The sequence below is a fragment of the Dreissena polymorpha genome, chromosome 15, assembly GCF_020536995.1.
Source record: "Dreissena polymorpha isolate Duluth1 chromosome 15, UMN_Dpol_1.0, whole genome shotgun sequence".
Lineage (NCBI taxonomy): Eukaryota > Metazoa > Mollusca > Bivalvia > Myida > Dreissenidae > Dreissena > Dreissena polymorpha.
The window spans coordinates 64,982,489-65,002,377 of NC_068369.1; the positions used below are offsets into that span (position 1 = coordinate 64,982,489).

Consider the following 19,889-nt stretch of genomic DNA (forward strand, 5'->3'; position numbering starts at 1 on the left):
TTTAACATATCGGAAATATAGTACATCAAGTGAAAGACCAACTTTTAATTTCAGAAATAGTTGGTATCTTAATTAAAATATATCGTTCCCAGAACATTATAATAATGGAACTGTTAAACATAAATGCTCACAAATGCCTGTTGAATCAAGTTAACATGTGTTTTTGTCATGGTATTGATTAAGAAAAAAACGTCCCTAATAAGCGTTATAATTATTGATCTTCGTGACAGTTTATCCCAGGATAACATAATTGATAGTTCAATGTCATAAAGGAGCCGTTAATCCGATAATAACCCCCATAAACTTGACTCTTTTATTTGGACATTCATGGTTTGAAATCGTTTTAAAAACTGTTGATTTTGCGATTTTTGAACTTTTGGTACGAACCAGTTCGGAACAAAACCGAAGTTTCGTACCCATTGAAAATAACGAAAAACCACATATTATATGCACAAATTCTTCACTACAACTGCATTAAACAACACATAAAATTTTATTCTCTAAAATATGGCAGTATTTGTGCGTAAAATTTGGAAGGTTTATAGTTGATAGGCGTAAATGGGCTTCGCATTTCGAGCACCTGTATAATTAAAATCGTTCTTTTCTTATTGCTTTCATAATAATTTTTAGTCATTTTAATACTATCAATTTTATAAAATTGTAAAGAAATAATAAACTATTTACTTACAAATCGATTCCATTCAGGATTTCATCTGACGGTTGCATAATTATTGGGAAATTAGCAGACTTTGCTGATGAAAGTGTTGTACATAGCGTTCTTGAACAAACAATAATGGCGTAAATTCCAGCACATGTACATGATGAAGGATGTTCACGTATTAATGTGGGTAATTAAAACTGGGTTTATGATGATGATTTATAACTCATTTGAACTTTGTCTAAAACCCGGCAAGCGTTTCGTGTTTAAAAGCCACCTTTTGGCATCCGAAAAAAATCGAAATTTTTTTTTGTTGGTTTCGTCAAAAATTGTAGTCGGCGGGTCCGAAAATCATTTTATTAAAAAATTCTGGCCTAAAGAATGTTTACATCATTTATATCAAGGCATATAAATTTAACTTTTATTTGATTTTCAGCAGATTGAATACAATATGGATACTTGCAAAAATATATTCACAACCATGTTATAACCTATAAATGCAATTTTATTATGAACTCATCTGTCTAGCCCATACATATGAAGGTTTATTAATTCCCATTTTGAGCAAACCTTATTTTAAGCACCATCTGCAAATTATTTTGGGCCTATACTAAAATTATGTTTTTTATGATGCTAAATTTCATTTTTTTACAACTCAAATAATTTGATTACGTTATTTGTCATCTTTGAAGCCCACTTTTACCATACAGACATGCATGTTGTTTAGGTTTCATTTGCAAAATTTGCCAGTAATGCATGCAACAAAATAGAAATGACAATTTGTTTTTGTTGTATTGAACATTGTTGAAGGAACATACATATCTCCTTGGGGAACAAAAAAACAATGCATATGGTTTAAGAATGTATACACTATTTCAATCCAATAAACCGTTGCACGTAACTAATGAAGTTAAGCTCTGCATTGCTTGATGTCAAATTGACAAAAAGTTTTTGAGCATCATGATGCAGTAAAGCATGTTTTCCTCACTAATGAATGATGCAATAGTCCAAGTTGGATAAATATTTTAAAGATACCTTGCCATCAACTCAAGAGTGGTAGTTTTCAGCTCAGCTTTTTCGGAGAAAACCCGAGGTATTGTCATAGCCAGCTCGTCGTGTCGTCTGACATCCGCGTCATGCTAAAACCTTGACATTTTGTTAAGGTTTTGAAAATTGGCTCTAAAATCAAATTGCTTCAACCTACAACTTTGAAACTTCGTATGTAGATGCACCTTGATGAGTTCTACACGCCACACCAACTTTTGGGTCACTAGGTCAAAGGTCAAGGTCACTGTGACCTTAAAAAAATACATATTCTGACAAGCTTTCATTTATACAGCTTTCATTTATTCAAAACTGCACCCTTAGCAGAGCGTGGCACCCATTATGTGGTGCTCTTGTTTCTAGACATGACATTGTAACCTTGTTATCTATTATGAACAAGTAAAAATAAATGGGTCTTTATTTATTTAGAAATAAATGCTTCTAGGATTATGTATTATAAATAACCACTTTTTCTGCTTATATTCAGGGCTATTTCAGCTGCCCCCTACACTGCCTTAATGGGTGTCATTGTTGATGGCAGAATTCCAGAAAGAGTAAGTTTTTCTCTGCATGCATATTTGCATCCCCATCAAGTTATGTCTTAATTAAGCAACACTTAAAGCCATTTTTTATCCAATGGTTAAACTTAAATCAGAACACCTATAGTGCACAGATAATTGTGGTAATTCCTGAAATACTATATTTACATTTACTTAAAGATTTGAAAATAAAAACTAAGTGTTCACATTTATTATCCCCACGCTTTTTGAAAAGCGTGGGGATATTGTGGTTATCTCCGCCGTCTGTCTTGTCTGTCTGTTCGTCCTGGCCACTATCTCCTCTTAAACTATTAGCACCTTGAAACTTACACACATGGTAGCTATGAGCATATGTGCGACCCTGCACTATTTGGAATTGTGATCTGACCCCTGGGTTTAAAGTAATGGGGGTTGGGGTGGGGCCGGGTCAGAGATTTTCACTCATTTTTGTAGGTTATTTTACATTAACTTCTTCATTTCTACACCGATTTACTTCAAATTGATACTGAACCTCTCTTATGACAATACGGTCAATCTCAACTATGCATGGCCCCATTACCAACCCTGGGGTGCCCCTGGGTCAAACATGCGGCGTGGGGATACGTGTTGGCCTCTGCCGTGCCATTTCTAGTTTTTGATAAAATGGCTACCAACAAGTATTGCTTAAACAGTATTTGCCCTAATACTTAATTATCTACATAAGTAGCATTTAAATTTGTTCAACTGTTTACAGTTTCTGATGCGCAGTTTAAAATATTATTAGCAGTTTGAATGTTTGATAAAATTTGTTGACTCTTTGGCTAAAAAACTGTAGTGATGTATCAACTGTTAAGCAAAGAATTAATAACAAATGGCTGACAAACCTTAAAAGAAAGAGGATAAAAGTCTTTTTGTTAGAGATTACAAAAAGATAAAAAAAGAAAGATTTTCTTATTTTCAATGATATTAATCGAAATTTGCCCAAAGTATACAGTCACACTCCAGAGCAAACAAATGTACACATTAAGGCATTTGTAGTGCACTTCACATCATAAAAATCTATTTGAATTTGAATCATGGCTTTTGCCTAGTATAATGGCATTAAGTGTTTGACAAATACTCTTAATACTTGTATCAATGCGCTAAGAGCGAAAAGCGAAATCTGTTATTTAACTAATGTAACAGAGATTAACCTTTGGTTGTCTGTTTAATAAATCAATGAACACAGGCGATAGGTTTTATTGTTTGTTTGAAATAATACATGTACTTGCAGTCTTAAGCCATAGTGGAGTAGGTTCTGTATTTTAAACATATTTTTAAATGACCTTAATCTGTGTTTGTTGCTTACACTGACATTATTGATTAAATTACACATATTTTTTTTCAAAACTTCATTATTTATATTTAATATGATAATGATAAAATACAAATTTTGTATTTTATCATATGTGTTTGAAGTGAATCCTATTGGATATTTTATTTGTCTGACAGTTATTTAAAATTACATAATATTATGTATTTACAGTAGCTCCTGTAAAAAAGTGGGTTTAACATTTTGCAGCACAAACACTGATGTTATGCATTTCCTCTCTTATATTATAATGTAATGTTATATATATATAAGATTTGATATAGTGTATTGTAAATAAAATAATGTAGTCTGCTTTAAATATACTTACTGGTTTTAAATCTTGAGATTAAAGAATTTCATATATTATTTCGTATGTTTTTTAATGTCTATACATGTATTCCTGCCCATTTACCAATTATAAACCAGGTGAAAAATTATACGATTGAGTCCTTAATTAAATTTGAATACTTTACTTGTATTAATGTTACATTTAGATAGTGAACTACTGCTTTTGAGTCAATACCTTGTAGATATTAAAAACCGCTATTGCTTATCTGTGTACAATATCTCTCTCTAAAAGCCCTTCAGTGAATAATTGAAGTATTCAATTTGTTTGCCTTATTGTGTCATATTGATAACCAGGTCTTAAAAATGACAGATTTTTAAATATCAGGTTATCAAGTGGTATAATTTGCTGAGTTTTTTATGGGTTGTCTAGACCTTGTTTATCCAATAATGAATCTTAACACAAATTTGTTTGCTCTTCTATGGGTTTATACAGGTTATTAGTTTTGATAATATAATTTGATTCCCCCAACTCCATTTACAGCAATTTTTATGCCCCTGGTAGGGTGGCATATAGCAGTTGAACTGTCCGTCAGTGTGTCAGTCTGTCTGTCCGTCCGAAAAAAAATTTAACATTGGCTATAACTTTTTAAATATTGAAGATAGCAGCTTGATATTTGGCATGCATGTGTATCTCGTGGATTTTTTATACGCCCGTCTATGACGGGACGTATTATGGTATACCCCGCGTCTGTCCGTCCGTCCGTCCGTCCGTCCGTCCGTCTGTCCGTCCGTCCGTCCGTCCGTCTGTTAATGTCGTACGCTACGTCAAATATCCTTTGACAGATTTTCTTTAAATTTTAACACAATCTTAATATTGATAAACCCTGATCCCCTTTCGTTTTTGACGGAATTCTGAATTGTCGTTCCAGAGTTATGGGACTTTGTTCGTCAAAATTTCGTGATTTCATTGAATGTCCTACTGTAGCTCAAATATCCTTCGATGGATTTTTTTCAAATTTCAACACAATCTTAATATTGATAAACCCTGATCCCCTTTCGTTTTTGACGGAATTCTGAATTGTCGTTCCAGAGTTATGGGACTTTGTTCGTCAAAATTTCGTCATTTCATTGAATGTCCTACCGTAGCCGTCCGTCCGTCCGTCTGTTAATGTCGTACGCTACGTCAAATATCCTTTGACAGATTTTCTTCAAATTTTAACACAATCTTAATATTGATAAACCCTGATCCCCTTTCGTTTTTGACGGAATTCTGAATTGTCGTTCCAGAGTTATGGGACTTTGTTCGTCAAAATTTCGTGATTTCATTGAATGTCCTACTGTAGCTCAAATATCCTTCGATGGATTTTTTTTTTTTTTTTTTAGTATCCCTGAAAAATTGAACAAGGTGAGCTTTTTTCTATTCCGATTGTACACTACCACTTACCCATCTACATTTCTCTTTTATTATTGGTCAAAATATCTATAACAGGTTTACTTCAACTCCATATCCTCTAAAGAAATGCATACATATACTCAAAAAAAGATATGGTATGAATGTCAAGGAGACGGCGCTCCATGCTCATGTACTTATAAAATAAACCATGTATTCAAATACAAATAAACTGAAGTAAAAAAATGATTCAAAGGGTTATTTATTACCTTACTACTTCATTGGCGAACGACGGGCGTATCATGCGCTCATGGCGCAGCTCCTCAGTTTAATATTTCAAAGCGGCGCAATAGGGGGCATTGTGTTTTTGACTAACACATCTCTTGTTGAGCTCAATTTTCAAGAGTGCCTTGTTGTTACAAAAGATTTATTTATGTTAAATAATATTGTCATTATAGCTTAAGGAGTGTTGCGGCAGTTTATTTAACCGAGGATATATTTATAGCAACACCGATGCTATTATCACAACCCAATAATTTTGTTATCAGAATCATCACAAATTAATGACCAAGTAGGTTCATAATAGGTACTCAGTGGTTCGATCCCAGGTGCGGTTAACTTTTTTTTAATTCTTTTTTTTTTCTTTTTTTTCATTCTTGTTTTTTCCTTGAGCTCTTTAGTCCTGTTGTTTACATTAATCAATTTAAAGTATTTAATCAGAAACTTTAAAACATTCCGAAATCTGTCAACAAGTCCCTGTTATTGATGATTAAGGTCGAGTTTGATACTGTATGGTCTTATGTTTGTGATTAAATATTGTATAAGTGTTGTTGTTTTTTTAGTAAGCCGTTGTGATCCCAATTAAGATTGTAAACTATATATAATTTTTTGCATATCTCTAACAGTCTATGTACCGGTACTTGGGTTTCGCCTAATTGCTGTATTGTATGAAATTTGACACAGGCGGTAGGGATAGTTAAACAAAAAAATCTCTGTTAAAAGTACGGTGACCCCCTTTTTTTATTTTTGTTTTATGATAACAATACGTAGATGAACATATTTGAGCAGTTTCGCAAAAAGTTATTAGATAGAACTTTTTTAAATTCCATTTTTGTCGTTAAAATAGTAAAAAATTGATGTTTTTTTGGGCGACATAAACATTTTAAAAATTAAATTACTTCAAATTTAACTTGTGTTCTCCATTTTTTTGGTTGTTTGTGGTTTAATTAAATGGTATATGATATATATTAGCTTATATAATATCTACATGTTGCCAATTTCATAGGTTATTAATCATTTTTATGCAATTAGAGATTTTTCAGTTTTAATGAAAAAGTACATGTTATATAATGGTGAATAAAATCAAAACAAGGCCGGTGACCCTATGTTTTTATTTCATTTTTCATATAGTATTTGTATGTAGTACTTGAATAAAAATTTTGAGCAAAAGTTATTAGATGGAAAAATATCAGCAAAACTGCAGCAACACCCCTTAAATACTTGTGGCCTTCAAATTTTGCACATTGTTAAACTGTATGTATCATGGTAATGAAGTGAAAATTATTTTTAAGTATAACATTGTACACTGTGTTTTATACTTAAAAAGTAATATTCTTATTGTAATTAACCTTCTATTTGGTTTATATTTGATATATGACCTGTGTCATGCAAATATGGACCAGATTGATGAAACATGCTATGTGGATAGAGGGCCTTATGGGAAATTTGAATGTTATTTAAATTTTGTCTTCAGACAAAATTATTCTGACAAACATGTCATTTACTATTTCAGTATTAGCTGTAGGCAACATTAGTCAACTTCAGTATCGTATTATTATTTATGGCACATGATTAGCTGCCCAGACATATCATTTACTACTTCAATATAATTTGTAAATAAATTTGTCAACTTCATTATTATATTACTTTTTAAGGCCTTTTTGAATAAATGTTGTCTTAAGCCTAGTAACAATTGATCTATTGACTGGCATTGATAGAAAATTACCCCTTTACCCATTTACTCCTTAAGAAAGCACTGACTTAATTGTTTATGGAGATGGCTTGTAAAAATATTATTGTACTATAAACAGTATTTGTCATAGATAGACCTTGGAAGGCATGGTTGTAAAACCAATTTCGATTTTTAAATTATTATCCCCGCCAAAATTGTTTTTAATCCCCGCCGAATTATTTTTTGGAGGGGATATAGTAATTGGTCCTGTCCGTCCGTCCGTCTGTCCGTCCGTCCGGCTGAAACTTTGTCTGGAGCATAACTCGAAATCTATTCAATGGATTTACTTTAAACTAAGAATATAAACAGATGGCAACTAGGAGAAGTGCAGTGACCAAGAACCATAACTCTATCTACCTTAGTTTTTGTATTATCTCCCCTTTTATATAACTTTAAAGTAAATTTTTGTCGGGAGCATAACTCTAAATATACTAAAGGGATTTACTTGAAATTTAAAATATATACAGATGGCAACTAGGAGAAGTGCAGTGACCAAGAACCACAACTCTATCTACCTAACTTTTTGAATTATCTCCCCTTTTATATGATTTTAAAGTAAATTTTTGTCCGCAGCATTACTCTTAATCTACTGTTGGGATTTACTTGAAACTTGAAATATAAACAGATGGCAACTAGGAGAAGTGCAGTGACCAAGAACCACAATTCTGTCTACCTTAGTTTTTGAATTATCTCACCATTTATATCATTTTAAAGTACATTTTTGTCCCGAGCATAACTCTAAATCTACTGAAGGGATTTACTTGAAACTTGAAATATTAACAGATGGCAACTAGGAGAAGTGCAGTGACCAAGAACCATAACTCTATCTACCTTAGTTTTTGAATTATCTCCCCTTTTATATAATTTTAAAGTAAATTTTTGTCTGGAGCATAACTCTAAATCTATTGAAGGGATTTACTTGAAACTTGAACTATTAACAGATGGCAAGTAGGAAAAGTGCAGTGACTAAGAACCATAACTCTATCTACCTTATTTTTTTGAATTATCTCCCCTTTTATATAATTTTAAAGTAAATTTTTGACCGGAGCATAACTCTAAATCTACTGAAGGGATTTACTTGAAACTTCAAACTTAAACAGATGGCAAGTAGGAAAAGTGCAGTGACCAAGAACCATAACTCTATCTACTTTAGTGTTTGAATTATATCCCTTTATTTAATTTCAAGTAAATTTTTGTCCCGAGCATAATGAATTATCTCCCTTTGTTTGTTTTTACAAATATTATTCTACTCTCTAAAACAAATGTTGTCATACAAGCAAACACATTTAGGCGGGGATTTGGCACTACTGTGACAAGCTCTTGTGTAACTGTTTACCCAATGTCAAGATATAATTGACAGCAATGTTTAGCAATTTTCAAGTTGTCAAATAAGCAACTGCTATGCCAACAAACAACTCACACATACCAAACTTATTCTGTTACTCTGACACTTTTTATTTTTTGGACTATGTGGTAGCGATTATGATTGGTTGATACCTAAGTTTGATTGACTGCTGGCAAGCGGTCAATCCAGAATGATAGAAAGTCAGTTTTTGACAGATTTAACAGATTTGGTTACTCTTAACAATTGTATGAGTTTTAATCCTAACCAAGCGTTTTAACTCTTTTTATCCTTGTGCACGTCATTAATTGGCCATCCTGCCATTGCTATTCTAAGAAAGACAAATATGCCGGTATTTTTTAATTTGGTCTATAAGAGATGTATCCCTTTCATTTAGTCCAAAGTATTTTTCAACAGTAAACGACCCCCTTGGTCATAATGTATGACTTTCCAAAAGTGAAAATTAATTGATATTTGTTTGCTCAAAATTCTGAAAGAAAATAATATTACTGTAAAACGTTGTGTATAACGCGCATTTATGTTTAACGCGCATTTACTTTTTTAAGCTAAAAAATCGGGGAAAAAAGTTTTTGAAGCAAAATTCTGTACCGCAGGCTAACTGAAAATCGTTATATTTACATTGCCGATCTTACGTGTTCTTTTATTGTTTCAATTATTAATTATTTTAAAGACGATAACAATACAACTATTTTTTTTTTTATAATCATATTATGCTTAAAAATAAATGTTTGGGTTTAAATAAATTATGCATGAAATGCACACTTTCCACGAGGATACCATCATGGTTTTCATCATATGTCAGTGTCTCAGAAGTAACTGTCCACGATTTTATTGTGGAGGAAAACACATAACGGATGGATTAGTTATAACTAAGAAACTGACATTATCGATTGATATTGTCACATTAGTGTTTTTTTTCACCTATAGGGGAATGGTGGCGGGGCCCGTCCAAAGGGGAAAAACGCGTCGTTTTTTAGGAAAAGGGGAACATTAAGAAGTCATTCTTTTATATGTAATGATATTTATTTTATGAATACACATGTATGTATGAATGTAATATTCACAGCTGAATGTCTCTGTTTTTTTTCTTAAATATATATGTATGATTTGTTCAACATTAGTTTCAGTCAGTTCAGCCGTCATGCACAGTATCAGTTTTCCAAGCCGATTAGAGTCTAATTGGGATTTTTTTAATCAACAAAATGACAAATTTGAGCATTTTTATGCCCCCCTTCGAAGAAGAGGGGGTATATTGCTTTGCACATGTTGGTCGGTCGGTCTGTCGGTCTGTCGGTCGGTCCGTCCACCAGGTGGTTTCCGGATGATAACTCAAGAACGCTTGGGGCTAGGATCATGAAACTTCATAGGTACATTGATCATAACTCGCAGATGACCCCTATTGATTTTGAGGTCACTAGGTCAAAGGTCAAGGTCACGGTGACCCGAAATAGTAAAATGGTTTCCGGATGATAACTCAAGAACGCTTAGGCCTAGGATCATGAAACTTGATGGGTAGATTGATCATGACTCGCAGTTGACCCCTATTGTGTTCAGGTCACTAGGTCAAAGGTCAAGGTCACAGTGACCCGAAATAGTAAAATGGTTTCCGGATGATAACTCAAGAACGCATATGCCTAGGATCATGAAACTTGATAGGTAGATTGACCATGACTCGCAGATGACCCCTATTGATTTTCAGGTCACTAGGTCAAAGGTCAAGGTCACAGTGACCCTAAATAGTAAAATGGTTTCCGGATGATAACTCAAGAACGCTTATGCCTAGGATCATGAAACTTCGTAGGTAGATTGATAATGGCTGGCAGATAACCCCTATTGATTTTCAGGTCACTAGGTCAAAGGTCAAGGTCACGTTGACCCGAAATAGTAAAATGGTTTCCGGATGATAACTCAAGAATGCTTATGCCTAGGATCATGAAACTTCATAGGTACATTGATCATGACTCACAGATGATCCCTATTGATTTTCAGGTCACTTGGTCAAAGGTCAAGGTCACGGTGACCCGAAAAAGTAAAATGGTTTCCGGATGATAACTCAAGAACGCTTATGCCTAGGATCATGAAACTTGATAGGTAGATTGATCATGACTCACAGATGACTCCTATTGATTTTCAGGTCACTAGGTCAAAGGTCAAGGTCACAGTGACAAAAAACATATTCACACAATGGCTGTCACTACAACGGAGAGCCCATATGGGGGGCATGCATGTTTTACAAACAGCCCTTGTTTTTTGAATAAAATGAGCCAAATTGGAATGTTTTTATCAACAAATATTGACACAATATAGATACATCAGGCCTTTTCCTGGCCATTTTTGAAAAAAAATTAATTTTTGAAGTCCACTGATTTGGGAAAACCTAATTTAATATAACTCTTTATAATAATAAAAAATCATATTAATTATAGTTATATTCAGGGATCATATTTTTTTCGGTTTTGTCGGTCCTAGACCGAATGGGGTCATGAAAGACCGATTGAAAATCCCAAACAGTCGGTCCGATTCTGTTTGCTAAAATTCCCATGTCATGAAATCGATTACACAGTGTACATGCTAACATACCCTAATGACATTCTTATCTCGATATATGTGATAAACCATTCGCTGCAGTCTCTAAACCGGTCAGGACCGGTTTATTGCACGTTAGACCAAGAATCAAAAACTTGTGAACAGCGGATTAAAAGACGCATCCGAAAAGACGCGCCTGAAAGCATGCGCTGTAACCACGGAGCATATATTGACTCGTCTAGAGTCCGTGCTGTAACTAAACAAAATATGCCGATACATTTTCCACCAGCGTAATAATCCGGTTATATAATTATGAATGAAAGTCGCGGATCTGATCGACAGAACAGCCGAAAGTTATTTTTACGGGCCAAACTCCACATAAAATAGTACACAAGAAAAATAATATACATTGTATAAATCTTTAGTAAAACCGTGTTATTGTCAATAGCCAACCTACGCACAGTCATTTGTTTGGTTTAGTGCATGTTTGTAAGCTATTATCGAGTCGACAACAATTAAAAACATCGGTATAGACTTACACAGATTACAGGGGGTATATACGATTTTTTATATGTGTTTAATTGTAATATACTGATAAAATATGTTACAATAACACAAAATAGGCAAGAAAAAATTATACATTAAAGCCGAGTTTCATACAATGCAGCAAAGACAAATTAGCGCCCCGAGGCGATTGTGACGTACATATTTTCCTAAAATAACCGAAGCATTCGTCTTTGTATTAGGATCGGAGTTAGTGTTCGTGTGTCGTATGAATAGACATCGTTGCAGGAATTCAAATAAACCGTTAAACTAAGTTTAGATTCACATCGTACATGTATGGTATACATGCTGGCGAATTCGGCTGTACAGCCGTTTTCAATTTCAGAATTAAATAACTGGCTTATTTCGCATTTTTCGACACATGTTCTTCTAAACTTTTATTTTAATTTATATTGAAATATATATATATAAAGTTTTTTACACATTTTATATAAATTCATAAATATTTGACAAAATCGTATATACCCACTTTAAAGCGGGTATATACGATTTTTTATATGTGTTTAATTGTAATAAACTGATAAAATATGTTACAATAACACAAAATAGGCAAGAAAAAATTATACATTAAAGCCGAGTTTCATAAAATGCAGCAAAGACAAATTAGCGCCCCGAGGCGATTGTGACGTACATATTTTCCTAAAATAACCGAAGCATTCGTCTTTGTATTAGGATTTGAGTTAGTGTTCGTGTGTCGTATGAATAGACATCATTTCAGGAATTCAAATAAACCGTTAAACTAAGTTTAGATTCACATCGTACATGTATGGTATACATGCTGGCGAATTCGGCTGTACAGCCGTTTTCAATTTCAGAATTAAATATCTGGCTTAATTCGCGTTTTTCGACACATGTTCTTCTTAACTTTTATTTTATTTTATATTGAAATATATATATATATATATATATATATATATATATATATATATATATATATATATATATATATATATATATATATATATATAAAATAAGTTTTTTACACATTTTATATAAATTCATAAATATTTGACAAAATTGTATATACCCGCTTTAATAATATTGACAATGATGAAAAAGTCTGATAAAACAGCACACGAAACAATAATGAAATAGCAAATGATAAAACCAGTTGAGAAAACTAGTTCCGTTTAAAAAAAATGCCTATGGGAATTTTACTTGTACATTTATTATACCACCTTCATGAATGGCAAAATCAATGGTATATATTTTAACGTAATTTGTCATGATTTCGGCCATAAATTTTCGGATACTTTTTCCCCATTTATATCCGGACCGATTGATGTTGCGGGAAAATATGATCCCTGGTTATATTCCTTGTTAGATGTTTACAAAATGAATTTGAGATATATCTATCATGAGGCAGTTGTTTCTAAAAAAAAAAAAACTTTTGGAGGGGATTTTTTCAAAAAAATTGGGGGAAAATATATACTATTTTTGGAGGGGAATGGGGCCGTACATCGGCCCCGAAATTGCCATAAAAAAACACTGCACGTGGTTATTCATGCATGACTAATTCACAACCGCGCGTTTTATTTACATTGCCGATCTCATGCGTTCTTTTCAAGTGTCTATAATTGACAGGAGACTTACGACTCAAACTTCTCAACACCATTACGACATTATCGGCGATAAAAAAACAATGGAGGTGTGAAGCCGTTTGCCGGTTCGCATGTTTTGATAATAGCCCAGCTACACAAAACTTGACAGGTGACGCAAAATGCTCGATAATCACATCTTCAATCTTGACAAGACGTATGAAAACGTGTAAACAAACACAACATCAATTTTATTAACACATTTGAAAAGCAAGAAAAATAATCATAAATATATCGGGAAAGACCTTGCCGACATACTATTGTAAATCTACAAGTGCCCCCAAATAAATTGTGTAACCCTAGTACAGTAGGGTATAATATTGTGGGAAAACAATAACATTTAAATAAAAATGGCTTCCTTGTTTTTCATTCTCTTCTTCAAATTTATTTGATTTCAATGCTCTGTACGTACCTGAAAAAGATAAAAAATATTTATGTTAACTTTATAATGTTTGTCCATCTTATTCAGATCGTAAATATAACACTATTATTAACATAGTTACAGTTAATACACTGGGGAACCGAATGATGCGAAATTACCGCAACTGGGTAACTGACAGGGAAAAAATCTCTTGGCATGGCTGTAGTTGTGCATAACGCGCATCAAGTTTTTTAAATGAAATTTTGGGGTAAAAATGTGCGCCTTATACACAACTTTTTACGGTAATAAAGGTTTTTATGTCCCTGGTAGGGTGGCATATAGCAGTTGCACTGTCCGTCAGTCAGTGTGTCTGTCCGTCCGTCCGAAAGAAAACTTTAACATTGGCCATGACTTTTTAAATATTGAAGATAGCACCTTGATATTTGGAATGCATGTGTATCTCATGGAGCTGCACATTTTGAGTGGTAAAATTTCAAGGTGAACATCATCCTTCAAGGTCTAGGGTCGAAAAAACAAAGTCAAGGGAAGTAATAAGCTTTAAATGGACATAGTTATCTGACCTGCCAACGTATATATTTTTGTTAAATAAATCAAAGCGGCGCAGTAGGAGGCATTGTGTTTCTGACAAACACATTGTGGTAAAAGGTCAAGGTCATCCTTTACAGTCTACGGTAAAAAATACAGATTTAAGGGAAGTAATAAGCTTTAAAAAGGGAGAAAATTATTCAATATTGAACATAGCCACTTTATATATTTGGCATGCATGTGTATCTCATGGAGCTGCACATTTTGAGCGGTGAATCTACAGTCACGGTAGTGGCTTTTAATTATTTGCTACTAAAAATAGACATTTGTTACGGACAATTATTTTCAAGGGAAGTAATTTATATAATTATAAATCTCATATTATATATTTCCTAACCACAAATTGAAGTTCTTTTCACAGTTACTGTACAGATTTATTATTTTGATAATTTCTAACCAAAATGATTGATTTGTCAAAGTTTTTTTTTTAATGATATAATTATAATTTCTTTCATGTTCATTACATATCTGTGGACTTATTTCCATAGATACATCATCAAAAAAAAACTCTGGCTATGATCTCTTTTAAACCACAGGTTTTGGTTGTCAGTGATGTCTGACATGGTCATAATTGACTGTGAGACCCTCCCTACCCCCCCACCCCCTGGTTTGATTGGACAAAATTCAAGGGAAGTAATAATCTTTAAAGGGAGAATATTTCTATACCTGCCAAATGATAAATAGAAATTTTATTTCAAGGCGCAGTAGGGGGCATTGTGTTTCTGACAAACACATCTCTTGTTCTTTTTGAAGTCAAATGAGTATGTGGCACATAAATTACCTTTTGATATAAATTGTTATAATTTTACTATGTGCTATTTTATAAAATATGTATGTCAAATGAGTATGTGGCAAATAAATACCTTTTGATATAAACTGTTATAATTTTACCATGTGCTATTTTATAAAATATGTATGTCAAATGAGTATGTGGCAAATAAATACCTTTTGATATAAACTGTTATAATTTTACCATGTGCTATTTTATAAAATATGTATTCACCCTTTAGCAGATCACTAATTTCCTAAATGTGGGTGAGGTATTTTGTCCACAAAAGTTCAGAATTTAAGGCCCTGCTCCACTTCCCATCTCACAATTGCAGTACCCAGTCACGCCAAGATGCCGAGTACGCAGACAGGTGGGCCACACCAACCGCTGGCGTCTGCCAGAGTCCCTCGGCAGCGACTTGCTTGGCAGCTCCCAGGCCATCAAGGCTGTCACCATGCCGTATAATGACACACTCGTTAAGATCATCACAGGTGAGTTTGACCTTTGAACTATTTGAGTCTTGCTCTGGGAGGTCGGGGGTTTAATGCCCGTGCAGAAAGTGATGTCCCTGATAAGCCTGTGTGGACTGTGTTTATGTATGTAAATACTAAACAAATATTTCTAAATTAAAAAATAAAATATCTACATGAATAAATGGGCAGTTTACAAATTGAATACAATTCAATTTTATTACATCAAGATCTTTTGCTTGGTCAGCAAATTAAGCCATCATTAGAAGCTAAAAGCAAAGGGCACTTTTAGAGACTTTGTTATAACTTTAGAGATGTCTATTTTACAAAAGAAATCACACAGTCTTCACTGAAATTCATGATTTTACTTTCACTGTAATTTCCTTGACGTCATAATTTATGAACTCGTTAATCATATGTATGGTTTTAAGCATTTTAATTGATCTCAAAGTTTTATTTCCAACCCGATTTTGAATTATAGTATTTTTAATTGATGTGGAGAAGTAGCTTTATTTAAAAAAATGTATCGAAACCTAAACTTGTAAATTATTATAACTATATTATAAATAAAAAAAACTGTCTTGTATGTTTTCTATGTTTCTTAGAATTTTATAAGGGATGAAATTAGTATCTTTATCAAATTGGAAGTCTGTAAAATAGAATTTGCTTTAAGCAGTATATATCAAAGAAATATTCTGAATTCTCAGAAATTTGTGACAAATTATATTATGTGAACTGATATAAATGAATTATATGGAGTCGTACCTAATTTATGAAACCCCCATGTGATAAGCATAATCAAATAAATTTCAAGGTTGTCTCCATTGAAAAGTGGTATTATTACTATGGGTTTGGATTTCCTTTTTTTGTCTACATAATTATCCTGATACTAGATTTTATTTTCTGTTGCTACGAACTTTAAGGAAAAAACAGGTATGGATCTACTTGTTCAACATCATTTTATGACATAATACCCATTTTTGCATAACTCGCTTGGCTCATTCATTTATTGCATTGTTACAGCGGAGAGTGCTCAGATGAACCTTAACCTGGACGTGACCAAGCCGTACAAGTTCCGTCAGTCCCTGGACCGCCCATTCACGGAGCCTGCCCGCCTTGAGAGAGGGATCACCCGCGATGAGAGCAAGCTATCACGGGACCTGAAGTTTCAAGTACCTGCTTCAGCCCCTATTGGGGGCCTCAGGTGAGACATGTGAACATGTTCTGCGAAAACTGGACTTAATGCATCTGCTTTAAGTCTCGTCCCAGACAAGCCTGTGCAGTTCTCACAGGCTAATCAAGGACAACACTTTTTGTATAAAAAGAGGATATTTTGTTTACAAGATCAGTTGTTATAAACAAGAACCCTGTTTGAGAGGGGATGTATTGGAGTCACAGTTTTTGTCTGTTTGTCAGTCAATTTGTTGATCTGCACACAATTTAAAGTCTTAGGTGCAAACTTCTTTTACATTTCTCAAGTAATTAATACAAAAACTTAAATTATTTTATCACCCTGAATTGTATACTGGCAAAATACATTTTTTTCATTCCCAGTGATCCCACACTTTCACTAATTTGCCCTTTTAAATTGCAGACAAATAGGTGTGGGGTATTTGTGATAAAGATGTGGTTCGATTTGAACAAAATTATCTAAATTCCAAGAAGACTTCAAACTATCGGTGGCCTCAGCTGAGTAGTGGTTTTGCTGATATTTGATTGGAGACTAGAAATGTGTCGAGTGCACACGAGTAAATATGAGTTCACATCTATATGAACTATGATGTAAATGGGAGGATGTAGGTATGCACTGATTGTACAGAGGCTTTAACCCTTTGCATGCTGGGATATTTGTCGTCTGCTAAATTGGTGTCTGTTGAATTTCTTAAAGCATTTTTAGCTCATCTATTTAAAAAAAAAATTATGAGCTATTGTCATCACCTTGGCGTCGGCGTCCGGTTAAGTTTTGCGTTTAGGTCCACTTTTCTCATAAAGTATCAATGCTATTGCATTCAAACTTGGTACACTTACTTACTATCATGAGGGTACTGGGCAGGCAAAGTTAGATAACTCTGGCTTGCATTTTGACAGAATTATGTGCCCTTTTTGTACTTAGAAAATTGAAAATTTTGGTTAAGTTTTGTGTTTAGGTCCATTTTATTCCCTAAGTATCAAAGCTATTGCTTTCATACTTGCAAAACTTACTAACTATCATAAGGGGACTGTGCAGGCAAAGTTATGTAACTCTGACTGGCATTTTGACAGAATTATGTGCCCTTTTTATACTTAGAAAATTGAAAATTTGGTTAAGTTTTGTGTTTAGGTCCACTTTATTCCTAAAGTATCAAAGCTATTGCTTTCATACTTGCAACACTTACTAACTATCGTAAGGGGACTGTGCAGGCAAAGTTATGTAACTCTGACTGGCATTTTGACGGAATTATGGGCCCTTTATACTTTAAAATTTGGTTAAGTTTTGCGGCCATAAATCGGCCACTGGCCAAGAAACGGCCTCAGACTGGTCTTAAATCGGCCAAAAAACGGCCATAGATACAAAATCGCGGAGAATCGAACGCTGACTTTGTCACATAGTTTCACAACATAGATATTACGCTGAATACTTAAATTACCTAAGTGTAACGAAAGGATAAAATACTTAATACACAAATAACATATACATATGTGCTAAATGATATTGCAAGTTCAATGCACGGATATTGACATCAGACTACTGAGTTATAATAAATGTAAACAGAAGGGAGACTATTCTCGCTAATGAAATAAATTGTTAAGAATGGAAACGGATTAAAGTGTTGATCTGCATATTTTACGAGAAACTTGGACCAAGATGACAAGCAACAGTGCCTTGTGTGTGCTTGTAAGTTATTGTCTGTTAGTTTTCTTGGTCCAATACAACAATGGAAAAACATCAAACAGTCACAGAGGTAAGGTACTTCACTATCATGAGGGTACTGTACCTGGCAAGTTGAATTTTACCTTGACCTTTGAATGACCTTGACTCTCAAGGTTAAATTATTAAATTTTGCTAAAATTGCCATAACTTCTTTATTTATGATTAGATTCGATTGATACTTTGACAAAACAACTCTTACCTGACATACCACAATAGACTCCACCCAAACCATCCCTCTGTCCGAAAAAAACTTTAACATTGGCCATAACTTTTTCACTTTTGAAGATAGCAACTTTATATTTGGCATGCATGTGTATCTCATGAAACTGCACATTTTGAGTGGTGAAAGGTCAAGCTCAAGGTCATCCTTCCAGGTCAAATGTCAAATTTATGGTGTCTGTCCGTCCGAAAACTTTAACATTGGCCATTACTTTTTCAATATTGAAGATAGCAACTTGATATTTGGCATGCATTAGTATCTCATGGAGCTGAACATTTTGAGTGGTGAAAGGTGAAGGTCAAGGTTATCCTTCAAGGTCAAATGTCAAATATATGGGGTCTGTCCGTCCGAAAACTCTAACATTGGCCATAACTTTTTTAATATTGAAGATAGCAACTTGATATTGTTGCTGACAAAAATGTTGCTGTAACTTGTGTTTGGGCAGTGTTTGTTTTGCATGTGTTTATATAAAGAAAATTGTTAAACCACAGACTTATTTAAGCATGATTAATTCAATTTTTTTTCCCCAAAATGAGCCGTTTCACAAAACAAAAATTCCCAAAATGGGCAATTTTGTCGATAAAAAATTCCCAATTTGGTCAGACTCCTTTTCCCAAAGTAGGCAGAAAAACCCCTGTATAGCCGTAGATAAAAGTAACAATTCTGGCAGATGCATAGGGTTTGAGGAATGGAGCGTTCTATCCCTACTTCAAGTACCCATTGGGACCACTCGAGTCCTTACTAGGCTCTCAAGATGGACATTAGTTGTGTGAAGTGGATAATTTGCAACTTCAAACTTCTTCTGATTAATAGATTAAGTGTAAAATCCTTTTTATGCCCCCTGATCGAATGAGCAGTGGTATATTCTTTTTGGCCTGTCTGTTTGTCAGTCAGTCATTCATTCATTCATTGTGTGTCCCAAAACTTTTGCAATATTGAAGATAGCAACTTGATATTTGGTATGCATGTGTATCTCATGGAGCTGCACATTTTGAGTGGTGAAAGGTCAAGGTCAAGGTCAATGTCATCCTTCAAGGTCAAAGGTCAAATATAAGGCTTCAAAGCGGCGCAATAGGGGGCATTGTGTTTCTGACAAACACTTCTCTTGTTCAAGAACAAATACATTTAATGTTTTGACCCCCCTCCTTGAAGTTCTGGGTATGGGAAGTTAATCATGGATTTTTTGTACCAAAACTTGCAAATACAAGCATATCACACTATTATGATTTTCCATGGTACTT

General features: G+C 33.9%; 2 protein-coding genes across 2 annotated transcripts in view; one reads left to right on the forward strand and one right to left on the reverse strand.

The window, feature by feature from the left end:
- Positions 1-19,889, reverse strand: part of LOC127859356 (uncharacterized) — a 181,739-nt gene that overhangs the window by 40,970 nt on the left and 120,880 nt on the right. The gene's annotated exons all lie outside the window — the stretch shown is intronic.
- Positions 1-19,889, forward strand: part of LOC127859355 (BTB/POZ domain-containing protein 16-like) — a 77,917-nt gene that overhangs the window by 2,978 nt on the left and 55,050 nt on the right. Inside the window, exons 2-4 of the mRNA XM_052396709.1 lie at positions 2,190-2,256; positions 15,382-15,538; positions 16,541-16,721. Coding sequence (XP_052252669.1) covers positions 2,190-2,256; positions 15,382-15,538; positions 16,541-16,721 — 405 coding nt within the window. The remainder of the gene's footprint in view (positions 1-2,189; positions 2,257-15,381; positions 15,539-16,540; positions 16,722-19,889) is intronic.